The sequence below is a fragment of the Cetorhinus maximus genome, chromosome 7 (genome assembly GCF_964194155.1).
Source record: "Cetorhinus maximus chromosome 7, sCetMax3.hap1.1, whole genome shotgun sequence".
NCBI lineage: Eukaryota > Metazoa > Chordata > Chondrichthyes > Lamniformes > Cetorhinidae > Cetorhinus > Cetorhinus maximus.
In genome coordinates, this window is record NC_135885.1 from 86,489,829 (window position 1) to 86,517,683 (window position 27,855).

Here is a 27,855-nt window from a genome sequence, read left to right on the forward strand (position 1 = left end):
GAGGCTAACATTCGATTAGCCTTGTTAGTCTATTGTCCAGCTGAGAACTAGGGCCAGATTTTCATTATTGAGGCAATTGGCTTGAGTTGGGAAATTTCTCAACTCAGCAGACCCACCTCAGTTTAAAGTGCCATGATTCGCACGATTTTCATTCCGGGGGTGGTGGGGGAGTTTGGGGGGCAGTGTGGGATGGAGATGAGCCAAAAGACCCCAGCAGCAGATCCTAAGCAGCCACGGGGGTGGAAGAGTGCTGAGGCGGGCTGGTTAGAAGGCCTGCCTCAACTTTCTGGGACTTTGTTCCAGTTATAATAAAAGCAGTTAGGCCCTCTAACCCTCTCACCCACTCCCCATAGCCCCTCATACCCTCCATGTCAACTCAAGCCCCCCCAGCCACTCCATGGTCTGTCATGCTCTCCATACCAACTCATGCCACCATCTACTCCTCATGGCCCCCCTCATACTCTCCATGCCAACTCATACCACCCCCCAGCCACTCCTTCTGGTCCATCATACTCCCCATGCCAACTTATTCCCCTTCCATGCTTAGTCACCCAGTATACCAATAATCCAGTAATAGCAATGGCAAGCATGGAATGCAGAAGAGAAAGAAAAGAAATGTTGAAAAAAATTGCTGTTCCTGCAACTCTATAAATATGTCAGTTAGACAGACCATTAAAGTATCAATAACAAAGACTTAAACACTTCATACCTCGTAATCTTGTCCAAATAAACATAGAGACATTGAAAAAAGAGATCACAGAAACAACTTGTTACAACCACTTAAAGATGTCAGTCAAGCAAAGTCATCAATTCACTTCACTTGTCAAAACAGATTCCCCAATGAGCTAATGCTTTCATTGGTCTGGCCTCTCAGCCAAGCATGTATAATGAGAACAGATGGATATCCAGATGGCCAGAAATGGAACCAATGGAAGGGGCATGAGTTTGCACTGAGCTGGCATGGAGCAAATAAGAGGCTGTGGGGAATGGCTGGTGGGCAGGGGTTTGCATTGAGTTGGCATGGAGTATATGTGGAGCCATAAGGAGTGGCTGGGTGCAAGAGTTGGCATTGAGTTGGCATGGAGGGGATGAGGGGCTATGGGGAGTGGCTGGGGGACATGGGTAAGAAAGAAGTTATCTTTCAAGAGGTTCCCCAATTCAGATTAAGGTTCATGATTCCTCTGAAGGGCTGTGAACCGGGTGTCATGTAGAAGCTGGACCTGCTCCATGAAAATTGTGGGGGGCTAGGAGATGCCTACCCGCACAATGACATTGGCTAGGTCAGGAGTACAGGATGTGGGCTCGCTACCCGTACCCTTATCCTGTGCTGGTAGAAATTACCAGTGCTGTGAATGGGGACAGGAAACTTAGAATCAGGTTGTACCCACCATTATTAAATGGCTCCAGTGTTATCTTCATTCTGCAAAAATCTTGCCCCTAGTTTTGGTGGTTTCTGTATGTAGACCCTTAAATTTCTTTGCTCCTGTACACAGTTCCTAGCTTTTCAACATTTAGAAAATACTCTGATCTATCTTTTTAATGTCCGAAGTGATAATCTCACAATTCCCAACTGAATTCCATCTGTCACTTTAATCTATTAATGCCACTTTGCAACTTTCTGCTCCCATGTACAATACTTGATGTTCCAGCTAACTTAGTAAAAAAATTTGGAGATACTATAATGCTAGTGGGAGGCTGAGATATATTGATGGGCTAGCATCATTACCATGCCTCCAGCTGGGCATGGGCACCAACCAAGCAGATACCCAGCTGCAGCTCATTAGGATGAACTGGTGTAGTATTGGGCAGCCTGGATGTCGATTCAGCCCACAGAAAATTAGGGCAAGTGGCATGATGAGGGATGGTGGGGATGCAGTGGGTCTATAGCGCCTGGCGTGTCAGAGGCCCATATCATTCTTGCGGAACCCAGAGGAATAATCCTACTTCTCTTCATCCGAGGAAACTAATTTTACAGTTATGGCTGTTCCGCCAGATAAAACTGGATAGAGCTTGAACGGCGCATGCTCCATCCATTTGTCTCCCAAAATGGCAATTAGCATCTTATATGCACCAAAACGCTGTGATTTACATATTAAAAGGGTATACCATTGGAATCAGTTTGACATCAATGTTCCCAGTGCTAGGTACCTTACAGAAGGCATGAGTCAGATTGTGGCTTTTCCCTGCAATTTTTGCCTGCAATTTTTGAGGTGTAATTGCCCCATGTAGGCCTAATTGGGAGCCTATACCTTCCCAACGCTGCTGCCCATTGCACCCAATTCACCCTTCCCCAAACCAAGTCATCAATTTGGGGCCCGGGTTATTTTAATTACCCTGTTTAATTTACACCCCGCTGACCAGCTGCTCACCCAAAAGGGTCATAGAAGCAACTAACCAGCAGGCAAAGATTGAATGGCTCTGAGACTCATCCCTGCCCCCACCACAGCCAGTGCAGTCAAGTAATTAAGTGGGAATCATAGATAGGAAGAGGGGAGATGCCAGGCAACAGAAGGCCAAATTTTCCTTGAGGGACCCGGAAGAACCCTCCTGATCCGCTCGGCTGCATGAAATAAGCTTACTTTTTAGGGCCTTCAGTTCTTCCCTGCCAGGTGTGACTGAGTGGGGTCAAGCTGCAGCAATCAGTCTCCTTAGCCAGCAGTTAAAGAGTTATCAGAATCTTAGTAACATCATAGGACTCCAATTTTCACATATTAATGACCATTTTGCTTTAGTCAGTCCCTCAGCCAGCCGGCTGCCTAAATAAAGGACCTAGTTTAACCAAAGGCCAATGGGAATGGAAGTTATTTTAACTGTGCAGCTGTTCTGCTTCTGTGGGGTCCATAAAGTCTTTGTAGGAAATTCAGCTGCGAAAGTGCTTTCCATGTTGGGGTACTTATTTGATTCTGGCAAAGGGTATCTTGAAGGTTGGCTAAATTGAATCCCACACATATTAGTCAGTTTTTAGATGTACATTGCAGTACTGTTACTCATATTAAATGGGGAAAAAACTTGTTGTTAAACGTATGACTAGTTATTTATTTACTTCAGTTATAATACCCAAACCATGACCAGGAAAGTCAGAGAAGTGCATAAGAAAATAGAAGCCCACATTATATGCTCAACTAACCTGTTAAGTTTTGTGAGGGATCAAATGCAAATTCCTTACAGTGCTCAAAGATAATTGAAAATATCTTGCTGTGGTTATTTTCTATTTATTTACCCTCAACTGCAGAGTTGGGTACATTTTATAAATACATGCCCCGCTTTCAAAAGATTCTACAACATTAACAAAGGAGAGCCCTCGTAAAACTGTACCTTGAGGAAAGTTTACTTTGGACAGCCAATTCTGTCATCCCATGTTCCCAGGCTGGAAGCTGCAATCATGAGGAGGGCATTGTAGGAAATAGCATGATTTCATGCAATGTGCTTCTTGTAAGCACAGAGCTCCTTGCTGGAAGCAAAGGATCGTGTCTAATATATAAAGAACTTCAATCCTGGGCCTCCTGATCACACAAACTCAAAGAGAATTTGTAAGAACAAATGATGTTACAAATGTCAAGTTATCTGTATACCAGATATCCAGTGATATCTATTGATTTACAGGACATAGTTTGAAAGGAATAACCTTGCATATGAGTTTGGTTTCATTCATAATCAACAGTACTTCCTGGCATCATTGTTCACTAATGCTCTTGTTATTCATGCTACACACCTCTGGAACTCTCTCTCGAACAATTTGCTGTGAACATGCCCAAAGATTTTAACAGCATCTGGCACTGTCATCTTCTAAGAAACTTATTACCAACTTCCTCCCAGCCACAGCTGTGCTCATGGTTTTCATTTCTTCTTACATCTCTCTAGGTTGAAAAAAGACAATTCTCTCACTGCTAACCTCCAAGCTCTGTCACACAATCACAACTATATTTTCTCTATTTCAGTTCAGTAATCCTCTGAACTTTCCACACTGTTTCTTCTTACCTCAAATACACCATCTCACATGTTCATCTTCCTCTCTATATATCCTTCCTGTACTGGAATTAAAATTGATTGCACACCTACTACTCTAATTCACTCTTCTCAGGAACTGGAATTCTGGAACTCCTCACCATCCCTTAAACTTTCCTATCTCTCACAATCATAAGTCTTTTAAAACAACAGATCAGCATTAATGTGTTATTTTTCTCTAAAGTTAATTTCCTTCTCTTTTGCTCTATTCAACCATTGTGGGCAATGGCCTTCACTTTGAGTTTGCAACAAAAATAATGTTTAGTATAACATAATTGCTTTGAATTATTGTTATGATATGGATACTGTGCTTGTTTGCAAGTGTTTTAAAGCTGCATGTTGTTAGTCTGATAAGGTTTTCTAGTATGGAATTGAAAGAAAGCACGCTTTGTTTGGAAGAAATGGATTATTAATGCCATTTTTTGATCTATGTTTGCATTCAGAATTTGAAAGATGATGCAAAGGATTTAATACATCTGCTGAAAATTTTCATTATAAAGTTGTTAAAATACAACATAAATTGAATGAAAATTGTGACAATCATAAAATGAAATGAAAGGAAGTAAAATCCATTTTATGCTGTAGTGTAAATCAGACAATAATGAATTGGCAGTCTATTTTACACTCTACCCAATTTTATTTTCTTTTGAACTCAGTGAGAAATAAAATTGGTGGTAGCACAAAACAGGCGATAGTGGTGAATTTATACTCCATGGTGTGCAGAATGAGGGTGATAGCATTGCCTGGCTCAACCAATTATGCATCACTTTAAGATTTGGCAAGAAAGCAACGTAATGTGGTGAATAGCAAGTCTGTAAGAAGCTAGTGCGTGATTTTTCGAGCATTGTCCCAGATGGAGTGTCTGCATTATAAAGGGCATTCAAAATATTATATGCAGTAAATCTGATCACCTTACTACTGTGGGCACAAATGACAGATAAAATGGACAACTTGCAGGGTAAAACTTTTGTAGAAACATGAACAATATGCACTAATGAGAATTGTGGTTTGATAAAAATAGGTTTGCTGAGAAGCTGGTGCCACAAATGGAAGTGCAGACATTGTTCTAGATACATACAACAGCCTTTATGCTGACCTCTTCTATCTGTGGGGCTGTGGAAATGAATGCAATTACCTATGAAAGGGCTGATTTCATCCTGTCCTTCAGCTCATCAATAAGGTAACAGAGGCAGAATGAAAGGAGATGGTATATTCCTAAAAAAAATCTGGTCCAGTTTGGGAGTGGAAAGAACGGCATCTGGGGGGTGGAGGATTTGGATCAGTACCTCATTCAATCAGGCTTCTATCCCTGTCTGGTTACTGCAACAAATTCGAGTCAGAGGGTAAAAAGAAGTGGGTGCAGTTCTAAGAAAATGAATGTATTATAGTCAGGTAAAAGAAAGTTTAATTAAAACAATCTCTTGCAAGGAACAAAAAGTTCATCTGTACAGCAGAAGCCTGAGATTGTAACAGTTCAAACCTTTGCAACAAAGGTTAATTCTTTAAATTTAGCTGTTATTATTATGTTGAGTTTGCCTTGGGAATTGTGACAATAACAAAACAAATGAGTAGCAGCACTAGAGAAAAGGCTTTTCACACAATGGAGCAAAGCTTAGTGTGATCAATGCCAAAGGTTGGTCAAAATAAATGAAGATGATTAGCAATGAAATTGTGATAGGTTACCAAAAAATGATGAGAGGCTGCCTGGAACATAAACAAACATAGACCAACTATAAGAAATTTAATTTATTTTGCAGCAGAAAATAACAAAATAGTTACCTTTGTTATTGTGACTTCAGCAATGTGTGTAGCATCTTTTGATTTTTTAGAAGGTGAAGTTATTTTAATTCAAATTATCCATGATTGTGCCAGTTTAGGTTTCCAGTTTGGTATCACAAATGCAAAACAATTTTGAAAACATTATGGAGAAAGAAAGAAAATAAGACATTGCCTCTTGGACATTTTTTACTTTTATAATGTGGCCTCTTCATAAAGTCAGGAGCTAGGAATTCCAAGAACCTATAAGAAGCTACTAATCTGCAGAAACACCCCTCTACAGTTAGCTGTTAGTTCTTCTCAGGATGTATCTAACAATAGTGGACTTTCCCAGAGGGGATAATAAAGCAGTGGCTTTTGATAGACACGCTACTTCAAATATTACTTTTTCATTTTAGGAGCTAAATACTGTATTGCAGCCTGCTGACTACTCATGAGCAAGACCACAATAAGTCAGAACTACAGGCAAAAAAACAATTCTGCATTTGACCTGCCAAAAACCAACCAAATTTACTGGAACATTGGAAGATAGGAACAGGGGTAGGCCATTCAATTCCTGAAATCTGTTTCATCATCCATTTAGGTCGCGGCTGATCTGTAGCTCGGTCCATTCATCCACCTTTGTTCCTTACCCCTTAAGAACACTTTATGTAACACAAATTTATCAATCTCAGTCTCGAATGCTCCAGCTCTCCCAGCATCCACAGCATTTTGGGGGACAGAATTCCAGATTTCTACTGTCCTATGTGTGAAGAAGTGCTTCCTGATTTCAATTGTAAATGGTCTAGCTCTAATTTTAAGATTATGTCCTCTCTTCATGATTCTTCCTTCAGAGAAAATGGTTTCTATATATCTACCCTATTGAATCTTTGTAACATTTGAAATGCTTTAATCAGGAATATTAGCCAAGTTTTGTAACCTATCTTCACAATTTAACCCTCTTAAGTCCCAGTATCTTTCTGGAGAAAGTGTGCTGTATGCCCTCCAAGGCCAATCTACACTTCGAGGTGTCCAAAGCTGAACTCAGCGCTCCAGGTGGAGTCTAACCAGATTCTATGGTGGAATTTTCCAGTCTCCCCCATGGCAGGTTTAATGGCAGTTGTGGGGGGGGGGGGCGGGAGAACAATGCAGCGGGAGCTAAAAAATCTGTTTCCCACCAGCGTGAAATGACAGCGTGAACAAGCACCCCCACCCATCATGGCGGGTTGCCATTCCCGCCAGAGGCTGGCCTGAAACCATTTTGCATTCCGTTAATGGGAGGCAGATGAAGGCCTGACTGGAATTCTCCCCACCTGTCCAATCATCCGCACTGTCAGCAGGATTTCATGTCAGTCCAGAACACGTCTGGACCAATGTGGCATGCACATGTTGGGACTTACCTGGAAGAAGGTCTTGGACAGCCCATGGAGATCGGAAGACGGAAGCCTCCAGTAACTGTGGAGCCTCGTACAGCAGTGGGTGGGTGGAGCATCAATCGTGTGGATCTTCAAGCTGCAGTTTCTTCCAGGAGGTGGATCTTCAAGCTGCAGGTGGACGGCTGCATGAAGTACTGTTGGGCAGTGATGGTCTGTACTGTGGGACGAATTAGATGAGGAAGAGAGGAATGAAGAGGTGGGGTGAGTGTGGTGACCTGGGGGGTGGGGGCGGGGGTGGAGAGTTTGGGGGTGGTAAGGGAAAGAGAGAGGTGCTTTGGGGATTGTGCAGGTGTGAACGGGCATGGGGGGGGCGCCAAGATGGGAAAAAAGTTCAGACGGAGGGTCTGTGTTGTCAGCTGATGAGTCTTGGAGTGTATGCTGAGGGAATTTGGGGTTGGGAGGGGATGGCAAGTGTTACAGGGGGCAGTGGGAGCTGGGAGGGTGGGAGTTCAGCGACGATGGGTGAAGGGGCGCTGAGATTTGTTGGAGGAGAAATGGAAGGAGAAGTGGATTCTGTGGGTCAGCAGAATGAGGGGGAACAGGTCTACTGTCACGGAAATGGGCTCCTCGGGAAGATAGGGGACGTGGACATTGACTTTCATGGGACAGAGGCTGATGGGGGGAGTTGAAGGATAACCGTGGAAAGGTCAAATGCTACACCTGGGGGTCAATGGTTATGGGGGGTAGGGCGTGGGTCACGGAGGGGTAAAGGTATTGGGCTGGACATCAAAAGTTACACAAACCATGCTGCTAGCAATGATGAAGATCCTCGTGGTTGAGATCTTGAGATACTGCATGGGAGTTGGGTCATCTGGGTGCCAGTGGGCTTGGCTGATGCTGCCTCCTCCTGCTGTGAACACGTATCCATGCGATGACCACCAGAATGTGAGACCCTGCCTGAACTACATCTAGTACCCACCGAGGTGTGTGTCTCTGTGCTGGTGGACTGCTGTGGTGCCTCTACAGGTACACTTTCTTTCTCCTTCCCAATGTCCTTGGCCCTCTGTGGGCTGGATGAACTGCTAGACAGGGCTTTTTCTTCTTCCCTTGCCCTCTTCCTGCTGGCACCTGTAAGACAGAGAGAAGAGAGTGAGTAACAGGGTGAGCTGCCTCCAACATGGAAGATCACATAACCCTGAGTTTCTATGTGACTACATTATGCATGGATCCTTACTGGATGGAGGCTGCCTACTGACCGCTCCATCTCCGCAGGCTCGGTCCAGTTCCTCCCCTGCCAGCTGGGCTGCCCACTCCTCGAACTCAGTGAGGTTCTTGAGGTCAGGCCGGCCCCCTCTGGTCTTCTCGCTCTCTCTCTCCTGTTGTGTCTCAACTTTTCCTGCACAAGGACAGAAAATGGGATTGAGAGCAACCGGGTTTCATGTATCTTTCTCTTCTTCCAGTCGTACAAATGTCCCACTATTGGGTGCCATATGATTGATGCACTGCAGGTTGTCCACAAGGGTTCTGGGGCAGCACCCTCCAGAGCAGTGAGAACATGCAGATAAAAGGTTAAGGCTCACAGAGGCATGTCATTAGCGGTGCTTGCTGGTTGTCTCAACGTCTAACCTCCTTCCCCCCGCCCCCATCCCAGACAGCATCTGAGCTCTCTGTGTGGAAGGGTTGGGGACCCATAGAGGCCTCTCCACCTGCAGACTAGATGGTCTGAAGTGGAGCCATGAGGCATCAGCTTATTACATTGAGTAGCTCTTTTATGCATGGGCCACATGGGTGGTGCCCTTTCTATTGAGACCCATGTTCCCTGTACCACTCAGTGAGGTGAGTGTGAGCAGTTGAGGGTTCACTTACCCTGGTGGAGCGGATGAGGTCGTTCACCCTTTTCCTGCACTGCAGAGCAGTCCTCTGCTGGAGGCCCTGTGCACTGCCCATCTTGGAGACTTCCTCGCATGCAGGCTTGGTCTGACGGCTCAACCTCTTCCTTCCATCCTCGGGGTAGAGGACGTCCCTCCCGGCCTCCACTGCATTGGGCAGCATTTCGAGGGAAGCATCGCTGAATTTGGGGACCGGAGCTCCCTGCGATTGGTGAACCATCTCCTCCTTCAATGATGGGTAAGTTGATCTCCGGGTGCCTTTTAAGTATGGCGCCCGTATATGACAGTGGGAAGCGTGCCATCCAGCTCGCCCTGCCATGCAAAATATCAGGAAACCTCTGACTGAATAATTAATCAGGCCAGCATCACATGATATGGCGCAAATTCCCATCGGACTCCACGGCGGGAAAAACTCCTTGTTCCCGCCTCCGCCATGGGACTTAATCCCGGAATGGAAAATTCCGCCCTATATAACCTCAACATGTCTTTCTCCTCATGTATTCCTGCTCCTTGAAATAAAGGCCAACATTCCATTTGGATTTCTTGTAAATTGTCTACTAGCTTTTAATTAATTATATACTTGGACTCTCAAATCTATTTAGAAAATATTTTAATTTTTCTCTCTCTGGCCAAAGTGGACGATCTCACACATTCCCACATTGAACTGTGCCTACCATAGTTCTTTCCACTAACTAACTTGTCTTACCACACTTTGAGATAATTAAATATCTAACTGAAATTTTAATTCGCTTAGGTTATGGCAGCCTCCTCCTTACAACAGCCCCTCAGTCTGAATCCAAATAATATTTCCACAGGCATAAAATTCATTATTTGAAGATCCAGATTAATTTTCCGTAATTTAGTCATTGTCCACCAGTTCCAGTTACTGGTTTGCAATTTTCAGCACTAACATTTTAGTGCAACTGCAACCTTTGCTTTGCAGAGCTATAATTTATCGCCCTTACCCACTATTGTTCCAACCGCCATAGTTTTGATTGTGGCCTTTAGAGAGGCAGTCAAGGCACTTGCTGAACACAGGTAAACAGCTCTCTATATAATGGAAATAGGAATCTTATTATATCAAAGGGCCACGATGCAATTTTCAAACACCATTGGGGAAAACCTGCACTGTGTATGCTCCAGTCAGTGGTTCTTGTCATATATCGACCAAACCAGCAATCCTAAAGGGGACTAAGAAGGTTGAGAGGAGATTTGATAGGGATGTTCAAAATGATGAAGGTCTGGGCAGGGTAAATTGAAATTAGTTGCTTCCATTGGTGGAAGGGTAAAGAACCAGAAGACGTTGATTAAGGTGAACGGCAAAAGAACCAAAGGCGACATGATGAAAATCTTTTTTATGTAGCGAGTGGTTAGGAGCTGGAATGTACAGCCTGAGAGACTGATGGAGGCAGGTTCAATCATGGCTTTCAAAAGGGTATTGCATAATTATCTGGAAAGAAGAGAAGTTGTAGTGCTATGAGGAAGGAGAAATGGGACTAGCTAAGTTGCTCATTCAGAGAGCTAGCATGGGCACAAAGGGCTGAATAGCCTCCTTCTGTGTTGTAATGATTCAATGGCCAGGATTTTCCAGTCCCATGGAATTCCTGCCCAAAGTTAATGGACCTTTGGTTGGTCTGTCAAATTTTCCATCCCACCCACAACGATTCCCGCCATGGCTGGGACAGGAATTCCTGACCTATGGCCGGGAATTTCCAGCCCCGTTGCAGGTGGGACCTGCCGTGGGCGGGGCGAGGCGGTGCCCCAGCCAGAAGTCCGTTGACTTGCGGTGGGACCGGAAGATCCCGGCAGCGGGTGGGTGCAGAAAATCCCACCCTATGATTCTGTGATTGTATAGAAATACAGCAAACTTACAACATGGAAAAGCGACCACTTAACCCAATCAGCCATGTCTGCATTTCTCCAACGTGTGAGCAAATAGTTCTAATCTTAAGGGTATTCAGGGAGGAGGGAATGGGTAACCGCCAGGCAGTCAAGATGGAACAGGCAGGTACTGCAGGAATCCTCTGAGTGCATCTCACTCTCCAACCAGTTTTCAGTGCTGAGGACTGGTGAAAGTGATGGTTCATCTGGAAAATGCAGCCAGAGCCAAGTCCATGTCACCAAAGCTGGCTCTGCTATACAGGGGGCACAAAGAAGACTAGAAAAGCAATAGTGATAGAAGATTTGATAGTTGGGGGAACAGACATGTGTTTCTGTGGCTAGATGTGGTATGTTACCTCCCTAGTGCCAGGGTCAATTATGTCATTGAACGGCTGCAGCAGCCCTGAGGGAAAAACCAGTAGTCATGGTCCACATCAATTCCAACGACCTAGATAGAAAGTGCGATGTGGTCCTGCAGTCATAATTTAGGGAGTTGGGTATAAAGCTAGCAAGCAAGACCTCAAAGTAGTAATCTCCGAATTACTCCCAGCACCATGTGCAAGTTAGTAGAGAATTAGGAGGATAAAGCAGATAAATGCATGGCTGAGAGATGGTGCAGGAGGGAGGGCTTTAGATTCCCAAGACATTGAGGCCAGTTCTAAGGGAGATGGGACCTGTACAGGCAGAATGGCTTGCACCTAAATAGAGACGAGACCCCAAATTCCTTATGGGGCAATTTGCTGGTGCCATTGGGAATGGTTTAAACTAACATGGTAGGGGTGTGAGAACCAGGAGGTAATACTAGAGAGGAACACAAAGGTGCACAGAGAATTGGGAGAGACAGATAGCACAATAGGAAATAGTATGGTTTTAGGTGAGGTCAGAATAAGAGGATTGCAGTACACGTATGTGAATGGGCAGAATGTGACAAATAAGGTTGACGAACTGCAGGCACAAATAGCCATGTGGAAATATAATGTTGCAGGGATAACACAGACCTGGCTCAAATAAAGGGCAGAACTGGGTTTTAAATATTCCTGGATCTAAAGTATTTAGAAAAGATAGGGAAGGAAAGGAGGAGGGATGACAGTATTAATTAAGGAGTGGTGGAGAGAGAAGATGTCCCAGGAGTGTTAAGAACATTATAGAGAAGTGCAAGAATTATAGAGCAGTTATAATGAGGGACTTTCATTATCCAATTATAGACTGGGATGGTAGCAGTGTAAAGGGTAAAGAGGGGCAAGAGTTCCTAGAGTGTGTTCAGGAGAATTTTCCACATCAGCATGTTTCCAGTCCAATAAGAAAAGAGTCACTGATAAACCTGGTTCTTGGGAATGGAGTGGGACAAGTGGATCAAGTGTCAACAGCGGAACATTTAGGGGACAGTGATCATAGTATCATAAGGTTCAGGTTGGCTATGTAAAAAGGACAAGGAGCAATCCAGAGTAAGATTAATTAATTGGAGAATGGCCAACTTCAATGCGGGGAGAACAGATCAGGTCCAGGTAATTTGGAAATAAAGATTGCTAGGCAAAACTGGAACTGAACAATGGGCCGCCTTTAAAGAAGAGATAGTTTGGGTACTGTCAAGGTACATTCCCACCAGGGAGGTAGGACAAATAAATCCAGAGCTCCCTGGATGTGGAAAGAAACAGAGGGTAAGATGAAGCAGAAAATGTGTACTTATAACACATCAGGTGGATAATACAATTGAGAATCAGGCTCAATATAAAAGGTTCAGAGGGGAATTGGAAAAGCAAATAAGAGAGGCAAAGAGAGAGTATGAGCAAAGACTTGCAGCTAACATAAAAGGGGGTCTAAAGGTCTTCCATCGGCATATAAATAGGAAAAGGGTGGTGAAAGGAGGAATGGGGTCAATTATAGACCTAAATGGAGATTTACACATGGAGGCAAGCAACATGGATAGTACATCAAATGAATACTTTGCATATGTTTTTACCAAGGGAGAAGGTGCTGCCCAGGTCATGATGAAAGAGGAGATAGTTCAGAAAGTTGATGGGTTTAATATTGGGAAGGATGAGATATTAGATAGGCTGACTGTACTTAAAGTTGATAAGGCACCAGGACCGGGTGGGTGGAAACTGCAGAAGGTCTGGCCATAATTTTCTAATCCTCCTTAGGTACAGGAGTGGTGCTAGAGGACTAGAGAATTGCAAATGTTACACCCTTGTTCAAAAAATGATGTAAGGATAAATCCAGCAACTACAGGCCAGGCAGTTTAATATAAGCGGTGGAAAAGATTTTAGAAATGATGATTCCGAACAAAATTAACAGTCACTTGGGCAAATGCGGGTTAATTAAGGAAAACCAGCACAGATTTGTTGAGGGCAAACTAACTTTTAACAAACTGTTTAACTAACTTGCTAAAGTCTTTTGATGAGGCAACAGAGAGGGTAGATAAAGGTAATACTGTTGATATGGTGTACTGCCACTGGGTCAAAATCCTGGAACTCCCTTCCTAACAGCACTGTGGGTGTACTTACACCACAGGGACTGCAGCGGTTCAAGAAGGCAGCTCCCCACCACCTTCTTAAGGGAAATTAGGGATGGGCAATAAATGCTAGCCTAGCCAACGATGCCCACATCCCGTAAATGAATTTAAAAACCGGAAGGTATATAGTGGAGTTCCCAGAGTTCAGTGTTAGGACCTCTGCTCTTTCTGATATGTATTAATGACCTAGACTTATATGTACATGGCACAATTTCAAAATACGCAGATGCCATGAAACTTGGAAGTGTTGTAAACTGTGAGGAGGATAGCGTTAAACTTCAAAAGGACATTGACAAGTTGATGGAGTGGGCAGGTAAGTAGCAGATGAAATTTAATGCAGAAAAGTGTGATATGATTCATTTTATTAGGATGAACATGGAGACACAATTTAAAATAAAGGTTACAATTCTAAAGGGGATGCAGGAGCAGAGGGATCTTGGGTATATATGTGCATAAATCATTGAAGATGGCACAGGGAGATTGACAGCATGATTAACAAAGTGTACAGGATCATGGGCTTTACATATAGGGGCACAGAGTACAAAAGCAAGGAAGTTATGGTGAACCTGTATAAAACGCTGGTTCGGCACCATGGTTTAGGGAGTATATGAAGGCATTAGAGAGGGTGCAGAAAAGATTCATGAGAATGGTTCTAGGTGCGAGGAACTTTGGTTACGCAGGTAGATTGGAGACACTGGGACTGTTCTCCTTGGAAAAGGTTGAGAGGAGATTTAATAGAGGTATTCAAAATCATAAGGGGTCTGGACAGTGTGGATAGGGAGAAACTGTTCCCATTGGTGGAAAGATTGAGAACCAGAAGTCATGGATTTAAGGTGATTGGCAAAAGAAGCCATGGCAACATGAGGAAAAACCTTTTTATGTAGTGAGTGGTTAGGGTTTGGAATCCACTGCTAGAGAGTGTGGTGGTGGCAGATTCAAGCATGAATTCAAAAGGGAATTGGATCATTATCTGAAAAGGTTAAATTTATAGGGTTACGGGGGAAAGGCAGGGGAGTGGCACCAGGTGAATTGCTCTTACAAAGAGCCAACGTGGACTTGACGGGCTGAATGGATTCCTTCTGTGCTGTAATAATCCTATTAATCTATAATCATATTAATCCGTCCTGTTCCCTTATCCTTTTAACCCCTTTTGCTTTATCCACCTATGTAACCTAACTTTGAATGTTGACACAGTTTCTGTCTCAATCACTAACCTTGTCCTATTGTGAAATATCTGTAAGTTTCTATATCAATTATTCTAGGCCTCTTTTAAATTCAGTGATATAGAAGTGGTTCCAGAGCTGGATCCTGTGGATCACTGTCCACTTCTAACCACTCTGAAAAACTGCCCTTAACCCCTGTTCTCATTTCTCCCTTGCAACCAACTTTTAATCCAATTTGTTATCCAAATTTAATTCCCTTACTCTTTTCTCATAATCTCCCAGGTGGTGTCTTGTCAAAGGCTTTCCTAAAGTCCATGTGCACAATGAAGTTAACCCTTTCACTTCCCATCATGATGTTTCTCTGAAGTAAATTAATACTTCATCTGAATCTTTTAGCCAGATGCAATTATAATATAGAATGTTATACACTTCATGAGAATTAGAAACAAAAATCAAAGTATAGGTTGGATAAACTGAACTTTGACCTTGTTTTTAGAAATTATCTTATGCTTACTCTCATAGAATGTAAAACTGAAAGAAATAAATGTAGGCTTTGTGAGTGAAGACAGCCAAAAATGGTAAATTAAGTAACCAGACTGCATGTAACAGACTCCTCTCTGAGTTTTAAGGCTAGCAGATGAAATATTTTTGTACACCTTAATCTGATAAAGGTAACCACTTTACATGCAGACTTCCGAAATTACCAAAACTACATTTTAAAATTGAAATAAAAGACCAATAAAACACACTGTTCAAAACACATTCTCAATTCTACCTCCCCATGCCAACTTCAACCAACTGCAGTATAAGCTAATATAAAAAGAGAACATTTTGGATATACTCAGTGGATCTGGCAGCATCAATTGGAAATGTTAACTCTGTTTCTCTTTGCACAGATGCTGTCAGACCTGCTGAATATTTCCAGCATTTGCTGTTTTTGTTTCAGGTTACCGGAATCCGCAGTATTTTGCTTTTGTAACAATATAAACTAACATAGCCAGCTGTATGAAGGTCATCCCCATACTATGCCCTGCAGTGTCCAATGTACCAAATGTACCACATACAACATTGTATGGGCAATAGAGTCTACATACAACATAAATCCAGTTTGATACATGACATATATAACATATTTGCATTGTTAATTGAACAATTAAAGTGATGACCAGAACTCAGCCATGGAATGTTGTTCTCCTGCCTACCATTTAAAGAGAAACTGGCAAGTTAGATTAAAACAGATGGTATTTTGAGTGGGAGTAAAGGTTTTGGATATTGCAGGAAATGAAATTGCAACTAGAATGGTCACGAATAAAACTGAATTAATGGTCTATGGCTTAGAAAATGAAATGGAAAGAAATTAAAGGCCCGAGACTTTTCATCTATTGGTGGCCTTTAGAGAGTTGAATGCCCGTAAATAACTTTTTTAAAAATGGTGTACACACAATGGGTCAGATTGAGCTGCAGAAATAATATGAAGCTAACACAGCTCACTGTTGTTGCAGTATAAATCAGACAGCAACTTCTGATGACCACACATGCACAGTGAAATGCGGAAATTAGTAAGTTGTCACTCTCCTCCAAAAGCTGAGCCTTACTGGTATCATTTTGAGACACTTGTCATTGAAACAATGGGATGGTGTGAAGTTGTTGTACTGAAGTGACAGATCCCCACTAAACTGACCAGAACAAGTTAGGGCATTTCCATTCCAGTGTGAGTAAAATTTTAATAGCTTGATAAGTCTTAATTACTGCCAAAGAACCTCTCTCACGCTGAAAATTAACTTGTACAATTTTAGATTCCTTAAAATTTTAATTATTGCCAGAATTTTTAAAATGAAAAACAATCAGATAGAATTTTAAAAACTTTTTTTTCTGTCTTTTTTAACTTTCTCTCTCAATCCAATCTATCTTTCCCTCCCTTTGTCTTGCTTTCTGTACTGATTTGACATTAAATTAAATATTCTAACCGATGCTTCTGGGTTCAGTCTCTGTGCTGTTTATTAACAATTCTTCAATCTGATTGGTTGAGGAGCTTGCCCTGTTCACCCAGGTGCCAGATGCCCTGTAGATAACATTTTGACTGCCCAATTTACAGTAAGCTCCAGTCCAAAATCCACAAAAAGTCTGTGGGAAAGTGCAAGTTTCACAAAGAGCTGGTGCCATGTGTTCACCACTGAGGACAAAATCTGGCCTCACAGTCTCAAGATTGAAATGAGGAGAAATGTCTTCACTCAGTGGATTTGAAACAATCTATACCAGAGGGCTTTGGATGCTCAGTCATAGAATCTATCAGTGAGAGTGATAGTTTTTCAGGAAATAAGGGAATCAAGGGATCTGGTGTTGGGTGGGAACGTGAATTTTAGGCAGAAATTTACCCATGATCTTTTTGAATGACAGAGCTGGCTTGATGGGCCATATGGCTTATTCCGGCTCCTAGTTCTTATGTTCTTCATTAGTTTTGAGCACAATGAGTTAAAACACCTTGGAGAATTTTGAAACATATATAGTGCAAACCTAAACAATAATGGGCAAATAAGCCATAACGCCTAGAATCAGTAAAAATGATTAAATGCAGCATTGCCCAATTAATTAACACCTTTGAATTCATGAAAACAATGTTCAGCTCATGCATAATGCCAGGAAGAAATCCATGCTGAAAGAGAGTGTGGGTCAGATATAGCATTACAAAATATAGGGCAGAAATGAATGCCCTCCCCTGGGGTGAGTTTGGTGTTGGAGGGGACATTTAATTGGGCGGTAAGATGGTGGGTGGGGGCCCTGCCACTTTCCCACCTTTACCTTGTTTAAGTCTAGGATGGGAAGGCTCATAGATGACTTCTCACCCATCACCAACTGATGCCCACATAAAGGTCTCATCCCGCCAGCAGCAGGTGGGGCAGTTGCCCCATGGGAAGTCCGGAAAGCAAACCATGTTGGGCTGCTTGCAGGTTTCCAGGGAAGTCCCTTGTTCATAGCCACTCAGTGCCTGATCGAGAGACCCAACATTGGGGAAAGTGAGGCCTGCTGAGAGCTACCTCGGCCCTTGATGCCAACCCCTCTTCCCCCTCCCCCATTAGCCCACCCCGCCATCACTCACCTGTGGCCTGGGTCCCTTGACAATCCTGGGACACAGGTGGATGCATTGCCAGTGGAGCCATCGCTTCTCCACTGGTGCTGCCGAGCAATGCACAGCTGATGGTCTGTGATTGGCATGCAGCTCTTGGCAGAGGAGGTGGGGGTGCAGATTTCTGCCCCTGGAGTCCTTGATCCTGGAGAATGCCTGCTGTTGTTCACTTAAGTGCTTGTTTGGTACTTAATTCAGTGGGCCTTCCTGAGTGGAGGTGACGTGGGGCTCTTGCCAGCTCTCCAGCCGGCGGGCAAGACCACCATCACCTCCATTAAATACCACCCATACCCTTATTTTCTGACCATACTCTCTATGAGCGTGGCTCCTCAATTGATCACTGGGATCTTCTATATAAAAAAACACATGATTCAACTACATTCTAAATTTCTCTTTCTTTGAATGACTTAACTGTCCTATAATATTGTATGAGCTATACAGTTTAAAAGTTGTTATTTAGGATCCGCAGAACTTATTTTTAAAGACTGAAAATTTTCAATTGGATTTTGTGAAATTTATGAATTTGACGTTGTTCATATCACTCTGCTGGATTACTGTCAATCTCCAAGGAAAATGTTATTCTACAATTTTTTTTAATGAGGGTATGAAATCCTTTTATTTTGTCCCATTTCCTTTGGTTGACATAGGTCGCATTTCACTTGTGGAAGTAACAATGGGAAGTCAGGAAATCTTCAAAACTTCCACTTACGTTGTTCTCAGCCAGCCATCAGAGAGCAGCCCAATGTTGACACACCCATTAATTTTTCTGTCCTTCTTGTGGGAGGTCCCCTAGCTTTCATCAAATGTGACTCACATTAACGCAGCTTTAAGCTGTTCCCTAATGATGTGGGTGATCCAAACAAGACCTGTTTCCACTCCACCTCTATTTCCTTGACAGTGTACATTGTTGCTCTGATATGCTTTGTAACTAAGCCGAGAGTAAATCTGTTATCACGTATGCATTCTTAGGATTTGACGCTTAACAGTAATTTCACCAGATCTGGAAACTTTAACACCATTTGCAATGAACACAGGAGGGCCGATTTTAACTTTTGGTACAGAAAACAAATTGCTTGGGCAACTGGGTTGTCCAGTGAGTTGAATTGCACTTGTAGTTGGTGTGGGAAACCAAAATATAAGTTTGTTGTAGGTAGAGGATGCTCTGCTCAAGTTAGGGATTGAGACACATTTTTAAGATCAAGTAGAGACAGCTTGTATTTTTGCATCTGGTTTTACTTTACCTAGGAGTACTTGATGATGACATCAGTGTTCTGCTTTTCAGCAATTAAACCCATCACCTTGATGACCATAACATCACCATAAATGGAATAAAAGATACACAGTGCAGTGTGTGCTATGTTGTCTAACGATTGGAACTTTATCACTTAAACTCATATGGTTACCTGGTACAGATTTGGCCCATTTAACAACAGCTACAAGTTGCCTCTCACATAGCCTGTTCAGGCTGGTTAGCAGATAGTTAGGCGAGTCTGGTTGACTGTTATCATAGCCTGCATAAACAACTTCAGGTTCAATTATCTGTAAAATGGAAACGAGTGTCGGCGTGAACTGGACCCCTCGAACTGAATGTAATGAGACCTTTGGTATTGCAACTGGACTGACACTAGATAGTGTCATTTCGGACTGCAGAGAAGATGGGTTGTTTCCGATGTTCTTTAGTTTACTGAATTTCCTTAGCTTTCGGGCTGAAAAACAAAAGATAATTGCCTGTTCAACAACTGAACTTCCAATACAATATCCATTATTGTTCAGTTTACAGACTCATACTGCACAATTATCCAAACCAATGTTTACATTATTTGAATTTTATTTGATTTCACTCTTCTCAGCTGCCTCAGTTTCCAAATTCAGTTTCCTTTGAATGTATAAATGAACAAGCCGTTGTCTCTTAAACATAATGGTAGATCACATTTTATGAGAGGAGATATAATGAGAGATAAAATGTGATGTTGCCAGGCATCAGCACTTTGACTCTGTCGATGCAAAAGTCATGTGAGACTATGTGGCAAGATCAAAGGCATTTATATTACAAGAAGTAAGCTTCATTTAACTTTACTTAAGGAGAAAGAAAATGTGGGGAAGTGCTTTCAATTTAAAATACGTTTCCTGGCTAAACAATGCTTAAAAAAGAAAATTTAAATATCTCTTACCTCTTAGGAGAAGTCCTTATTTTCATTTCAATTTTTCAGACCCTGATTCTGGGTCTCCCCTCTCTGCAGGGAGCCACTCTGAAGATGTCAGCTATGGGAGTGGCAGTGTCTGCCTTCATAGAGAACCATTAGCATCCAGACCAATCTTGATGCAGGTTGGGAAGCAGATGAGCCGAAAAAGTCAGTGACAGTTGGGTAAACAGGCATACCCAGCTACTATTGACTTTTTTAGGCTCCAATGTCTCTTAACTGGCTGAAAACTTCCCATCGTTACAGAAACTTTCTAATGTAAATTTGATAAAAATAACAAAGGGGAGTGTATTAGCTGATGAGTGCAGGAAGTCAGAAGAGGGAAAAAACACCCCTGATAGTTGCCGTCAGGGAGAAAAACCCTCTGATGCCTGGCAATATTATCTGTCAAACTTCATTGCAAGTAACGTATAGTTTGCATATATGTCATCCAGTTTTACCATCTTGGTAACGGTTTTCACATACAGAGCACACTGATTCTAAAGATAGATTTTATGAATTCACACGCCAGGCACAATACTCTGTGTGCCAGAAGCATGAAATGGTAAATTCTACCCAACTACGCGCACCAACATTTTAGTTCCATTTTCGGTCTAAAATAGAGGAGATTTTATACCGAAATCACAGTTTTGCAATCACAGTAATTGCACATTCAATCACTTATCGTGTGCACCAGGAGCTTGGGTTTTCCCAATGCATGTTATAAAGGAAAAATCAAGGGTATAACTTTGCGCAGTCTTTATATGCAAGGTAAAAAAAAAGTCTGTACCTATTTTTAATTAACTCTTAGTTGCTGTGAAAGAAAAACATGGACTTCTACAACTGTTTTGTTTAGAATTATTTATTAATCCAGGGGCCAACAATGTTTTTGGCAAAAAAATTGGCAAAAAGACTGTTTTGCAACCACTGTACCAAAACCTGAGCAAAGCACACATAATTCCTAAATATCGAAAATAAGAACTGTCATCATTACTGGCAAAGACAAATATCAGCCAATTGCGATACATCAGCATTAAAGATCTTTTTGCGCTTCTGAAGCAGCTGAAAAGCCACTTGACCCCTACAAATTTTGAAAAGCTTGCTGCTGAGCACACTACTGCTGGTTAAAAATAGCTAAATGGTTGTAGCGCAAAGCCAGTTTTAATGAAGAGGGTCTGCAAGTGCAGGTAGACACCATCATGAAGTGACGCAACCACATTTTTTCATGGGGGACGCCAAACCCCCCAGCTTGTAAAGTAGGCACAAAGCATTGCAGTTTTTCAGCACTGTCTTCACGACTCAGAGGACGACCTGGCAGGAGGTCTGGAAGAAGGCGGACAAAGTTAAGGCATGATTATTGTTGTAAAGTAGGAGCACAAGACATTTCTGAACATGAAGGAAAGTTGTAGTTGTACAAGATAATGCAAAATGCTTCACCAACACAGATGTTAGTAACTATATAGCAAGTAAAGTATTAGAAGGGAAAAAAAAGCAGAATCATGCAAATTACATTATTTCATGCTGGGAAAGTGATTGTACTGCAGGAAGGAATTTTTCTGGGCCAAATCATTGCTTCTCAATCCCCAGTGCTCCTATGTTAAAAGGCAAATCTTACACAGAATAAGAAGGTGACAAATGGTGAAACCCAGAAGTGTAGATACTAAAGGACAGTGGCGGAGCCAGTGGGAGGGTTGATGGGGGCATGACACTGCCACTTGCACCCCCACCCCCCCCACCCCACCCCACCCCCACAACATCCTCCTCCTCACCCCTCCCCACTCTTCAACAAATCATTTTGCGGTCTTCCAGTTTTTCATGTCAGGACTTGGCCAAAAATGAGTGAAAGCAATTTGCTCATTTAACTTTCAGATTCTCGTTGCTACCTTTTGAGTCAGACGCAAAAAACAAAGTGACATTGGAAAATGTTGTTGTGGTTATTCTGTGCCAAGCCAGCCGAATCTGGATGTTTATCCAATGCCCACGCCCAACCCTAATCTTTTAACTTGAGCTCTGCCTCTGCTAAAGGTCAATTCATTTCAGCAGAGAGAGTTAGCCTCAATTGCCCCCACCCCACCCCCACACGTGTGTTGTAGAGGGGAAAAGGTTAATCAGAATCCCCACTCCAGATTGCTTTCCAACAATGTCTTTTGGAAATGAATGTGTGCGGATGTCAGAAAAGGACAGATTGGATCTAAGTGATACGACCTTCAGTGGAATATTCTGCGGCACTCACTGTCCAGGTTCACAAAGGTTAAAGAACCTATGGAACTATACCCCAGCAAGGTTGTAACAGTTCCAAAATAAATTAGTATTGTTAAAGTGCTGCTCTTCTGAGGAGAATAAAAGATTTTTCACACAAACATGTGTGAATCTTTTAATAACTACAGAAGGTAAGGATGTACCTTTGGTATAGATGTATTCCCAATGGATTGATATGAAGATTCCTGTTTTGTGGTGACCAGGAGCCCTGAAAAATGGATTTGTGAAACATGATAGCCCAGCCTTCTTTAGTGGAATGAATCTATAGAAGACTGCTTCAGGTAGTGATTAAGGTTGCCAACCCTTCAGATTTGCCCAGGAGATTAATCTCCTGGACACTGCTGCGAGCAACTCAGGGAGAGAAATCACAGGAGACCTAAAAACAAAACTATGCTTTTTTTTTCAATTTCTTTGACTAGCTTTGTTTCCTAGTTATAAAGTATTGAAGATAGAAGGAAAAGGTAATTTACTGCGTGGGGCAGTTAGAGACAGGAGGTCAGGTGGTGAAATCTCTAGGAGTTGCGTCCAGCCAGAGTTGGCAACTCTATTAGGGATAAAGGTATGCATGGGACAAGGACCACAATGCATCTAGTCAAGGTCACAATGTTCTAAATGAACAGGATCATTCACACTATGCCAACCGTTTTCCACTAAACAGTTCAGTTGTAACATGCTTCCTCCATAAAAACTTCCCAGATGTACCAATATCTTATATTAAAATGGAGTTTGAGAAAAATAGATGTGTTCAGATATAATTCAGTATGATGGCGCAACCGCTAAAGAAGTCAAAAAGAAATTGGTCGAACAAGTGCACAGGAAGTGCACTCACTCAGAAAACACTGGAAGAGAACCAACCCTGAAATTAGAAAACAAAACCTTCCCATGTACTGAATCAGGTGATTCCTGCAGGAAGGGAATATTCTCTACCAATTCAAAATGGTACTAGCTCTAGTAATGGTTCAGTGAGTAAACGCACCACATGGTTCCAGGTTCAGTTGATGCTCTGCGCTAAGTTAACATGGGCAGTGATAAGACAGTACAGTGCATAGAGTGGCAGAGGAGACAACTCTGCCTCGAACATTTGGCTCAGTCTCAGGAACAATTAAGTACAGGGACAGAAAAAGTGAGAGTTGGCAGAAAGACTATTTAGCTCTGCATTATATCTGCTGTATGATAATGTAATATAAATAAAACTGTACTGGCATGGTATGAAGCAGGAGAGAGCAGTATCATTGCATATCTCAGACATGATACAATATTCAGAGGAGGATCAATCATTAGAGCGTAAATAAATAATGCTCATGTTTCTTGCTGGTCATATAACTCCACCTCTTATTTGAACCTTGACTTAACCTAATCTCACTTTGTAAGGTACATTCAATATGAACTGAGCTAACAAAGGGTAAATTCAGGGGAAAAAAATGGATGCCTAGCTCTTTTCCAGATGACTCTATTCAACAGGAAACTAAGAACTGTACACAATCTTAATCTTGATTTTGAAGATCAGCTTTTTCTTAGAGTATATGTTTGATTAGGTTCTCCCCAGTTACAGAAATGTCCAGTGGATTAGTTTTAAATTGAGAGAGCAGTATGTTGCATTAAGTTAGCGTTATGTTCCAGGTCCAATACCTGGGGAGGGAGGGCTCAACCTATTGGAATCTCTACTGATCTACGAGAATTCTTGTCACTTGCTTTAGGATATGGAACATCAAAATTAGACCAATTTACTCAGTCTGTAGCACAATTAGAGAACTTAAAGGCTACAGTGGAGCAAAAGCCATTGATGTTAGGTCATCACGACATCTGTTTAGCTTGCGTACAGTTTCCAGATTGCAGAGAAAAGGATATAAATCTCTGAGTTGGAATGAACATCTGATATTACTAAGGAATACTTACCCTAGAGAAACAGGCTTCCCTGGTGAGTCTGAGGAACTTGCCAAGTAGCATATTAAAGTGAGCTATTCAGTATAAGGAAGATTCACACTGACCCCCTGAATGCCCAGCACTTGTAGAAAGAATCAGTAAGACTTTGGCTTATGAACTTCAAAACTCTTGATCATAATTTAACCAAGGCACCAGTTGCTGGAAAGGCTAGTGCCCAAGATCATAACCAAAGAAACTCAGTAGTGGCAGAGCAATATTTAAATGGACTTTGTGACATATGAGAAGACAATGGACAGGATTTTCCAGACCCGCCCGCCACTGGGATCTCCCGGTCCTGCGGCAAGTCAATGGACTTCTGGCTGGGGCGCCATCTCGCCCGTGGCGGCTCCCGCCCACCTTTGGGCCGGAAAATCCCAGCCAATTAATTAATGCAATAAACTGCAGGAAACGCCGATAATAATGTGAACTTGGATGATTAATTCAGAGCTACTTAAAATCTTGTACCAGCATGCTTTCTAAATAAAAAAAACTATTTCAAAAATACTCCACTATAAGAATCAGTGAATTTCCAGCACAGAAGGAAACCATTCAGCCCATCATGTCTGTTCTGGTGTTAACTCCATGTTGGAGATAATTACTGCAAGTCTGTTTTCCTGCTCTTCCTTCCCCCTCACTCATTAATATTTGATCTCAACAAAAACAGCAAGGGAGAGTGGAGATTAGCCATGGTGGCACTGTTGTTTGAGATGTTCTGGGGACAAATTTCTGGGCAAAATCTCCAGCATCCAATCATCTCTGCTGTGCACCAGTTGGCAACTTCACAGCCAATGACTTCCAAGCTTTCAGGGCTGGTTCTAGCTCCTGAATATGCTAATCAGGAGTCCAATGCCTGCTTCAGTCAAATTGAACAAAAACATAACGGAGAATGTGCGTCTAAGCTGTGCTCAGTTTTTCTGGTCTGTGGCGGCTTAATCAGCTGTGCATAAAGGTCTCTAAAAGGACAGCTGGAGGAGGCAGAAGAACAGGCAACATTTTCAGCTCTTACCACTGGATTTTACCAAGCGGAAATTCGACGGGGGACTCTCTAATCAGCAGACAGTTAAAATTGAATCAGGGTCCTAATGACATCAGGGGAGCCTGATGTATTTATTCATGGTGCACTTGCTGAGTTAGGTGGGTGCCTCAACCAACCAATAAAATAACGGCTGCAGGCAGTAGAACAATGGAATGTCCACCATTTCAATTTTAATGCCCGGCACACCTGGTTGCTGGGATGGAGTGAGAATTTGCCCTCAAAAGTCAAAATGTTTTTCTGAATTTTCCCATATCCCAAATGATAGAAAATTGATTTTTCTATCTTGGCAACGAATATAAAGTTTGTTTTAATAATTACGTATGTCAGTATATGAAAAAGGTGAATCTTAACCTAAAAACACAGACAGGTTTGGGCTGGGGGTGGGATGGGAGGTGGGAGGGTTAATATCTTAAAAATCATATTCCTTACACAAACCCGCCTCTAACCGCCCACCTGGTTTTAACTGAGGCTAGAAGGTGGGAAGGCACCCAACTGGTTCCAAGCTGGCTATGAGTCTCATTGTTATTCAGCTTCTCAGCTTTAACTGTGGTCAGCTGGGTTTTCCAAACCTTGAGGAACCCGGCAAGTACATTTAGCTGAGGACTTAACGGATCCAGGAGGTGAGCGCCCCTATCTCCTGGATGTGCCCCAAGAGGCCTCTGATTCTCCCATCCACCAGACCCCTAATATCATCCTCAGACTTTAGTTCCCCTGACTAGCCCACCAATCCACCCTCTTCCACCCAAGGACCCTTGCCTCCCCCATCCCCACAGAAGCCCTCCCAGGACAGCGATTCCAAGCCATCAACACCTGCGGATCCTAAGCTCCCCATTCCCCAGGCCTCTTGACTCCTACCTCCCCATTCTCCCCCAAAACCATGATAGACAGTCTATCTGATGAACCACCAACCCTCCTCACCCAAGTTGCCTGATGGATCCCTCCAGGATCAACACCCTTAACCCCTCTACCCTGATCGACCTCCGCTCCCCCCTGTTCCGACAGGGACATAACTGATCCTATGAACCTATTTGACTGACTCCCCAGCCCACTGTCAATGAGGCTTGGTTTCTGAGAAGGGAAGCAGTTAGTGAAGTCATGGCATGCAGCGGTATTACATCTTCACAGAATGTGCAGGAATCTGACTTCTGTGTTCAACCAGCTTTCAAACCCTCCCTCTGTTCCAAGCGGGCCAGGTAAGTAAACATTCAGCCTCAGAAAGCAACAAGCATGAGAAAAGTATTATTACATGTCAAACTGATTCCTCAGAGAGATTATGCAGTCTACTTCGGTCTCTATTTGACTTATAGTTGCTGCTAAAAGGTAAGAACATTTGTTTTTCATTTACAGCAACCTACAACCAACTGAACGTCAACCCATCAATGAATAATTTTAAGGAATTATGCTAACTAAATGACCCAATAACTGGAAATGAACCATTTGACTTTTGTTAATGGATTTTTAAATTTCCATTGGCATTAAGCCAAGAAATATGACATGATAAAGTACAAATGTGCTACATTTCCGACGGAAGGAAGCTAATCTTTTGGTAAAATAATTTTATTAATGGGAAGAAGATGTTGTATTTAGAACCAGCAAATTAGTTACAATTACTGTGCACTGACTTCAAAAAATTGGCTCTTTTAAAAATTATTATTAATGTAAGTTTCCTAAAAGGTAAAAGTAGGGCTATGAGGGGTAATTTTCTGACTATGGGTTTCCGGTGGAGTTCTCACTCATTGACAATATCTAATAGTAATTTAGGTTTTAGGTGTGCTTGACTATTCCATTATTTTGGTTGGTATTGTGTGCAGCCCAGCCCTGAAATTCTAAAATACACACTTTCTAAGAGTGAATCTCCCTGCTAGAAAGTTTGAATTTGGAAAAGGATTCCTGTGTTGCCCAAGAAAAATGTGAGCAATGTTTTCATGGTAAGGGAGACAGATCTACTACTTACCACTCATCTTAACATTTCAGGAATCACAAAGCATCGTCAATTTTGGGTGCTGCGCAAGCTACTTTCAGTTACTTGAATTATTGTACACAAATTAACTTGGCACAGAACAGCAAATTGCTTATATCATCAGCTTTGTTTTGATTGACAGTTTACAAGTAGTTAATAGGATTAGGTTTTTTGAGGAAGTTTCTTATTGTTGTTCGTTGACTTTGACAGTTTCTTGAGCATCTCAAAGACTTCCCAATGTTATTATAGGGCTCATGTGTTCTGTCAATAGTGGATACTGGGGGAGTGGCATGGGGGGTACGGTTCTACATTGTGCCTTTCAACATGGAGAGATCAAGACACAATGAGAAATGGGCATGTGATTGGTAACCATAATTTAATAAACACAAGAACATCATGGTGAATTTGGGCTGGGGTAATTACAAGCAAGTATACACTCTGCAGGGTTGCACGTTCAATACTACTGAGTGGGAGAAGGTCTTGGGAATTATATTACATAAGTCCATTTATGGACAATATGCATATGCAGATACACACAGACATGCCGTTTTTCTCTTTTCCTAATATGGCGGGTGGCTCATTCTTTGCTGGAAATATGCACTTATAAAAATCATTTTAGGCCAGTTAGTGCTGGATAAAAGGTGCTGTGCGTACTGAATTTATAGGCCAATATATTTTCAATGCCAGAGAAATCACTCCCTACTGATTGGAAAGATCCAATAGCCATAACATTCATGGTTGCTATCAATTTCACATTCACAAATATAAAAACAGTGACTTTCTAGTGTTCTC

General features: G+C 42.3%; 1 protein-coding gene across 1 annotated transcript in view; it reads right to left on the reverse strand.

Moving 5' to 3' along the window:
- Nucleotides 1-27,855, reverse strand: part of LOC144682919 (progesterone receptor-like) — a 372,394-nt gene that overhangs the window by 75,587 nt on the left and 268,952 nt on the right. Inside the window, exon 5 of the mRNA XM_078545813.1 lies at nucleotides 19,109-19,411. Within this exon, the coding sequence (XP_078401939.1) occupies nucleotides 19,109-19,411 (303 nt within the window). The remainder of the gene's footprint in view (nucleotides 1-19,108; nucleotides 19,412-27,855) is intronic.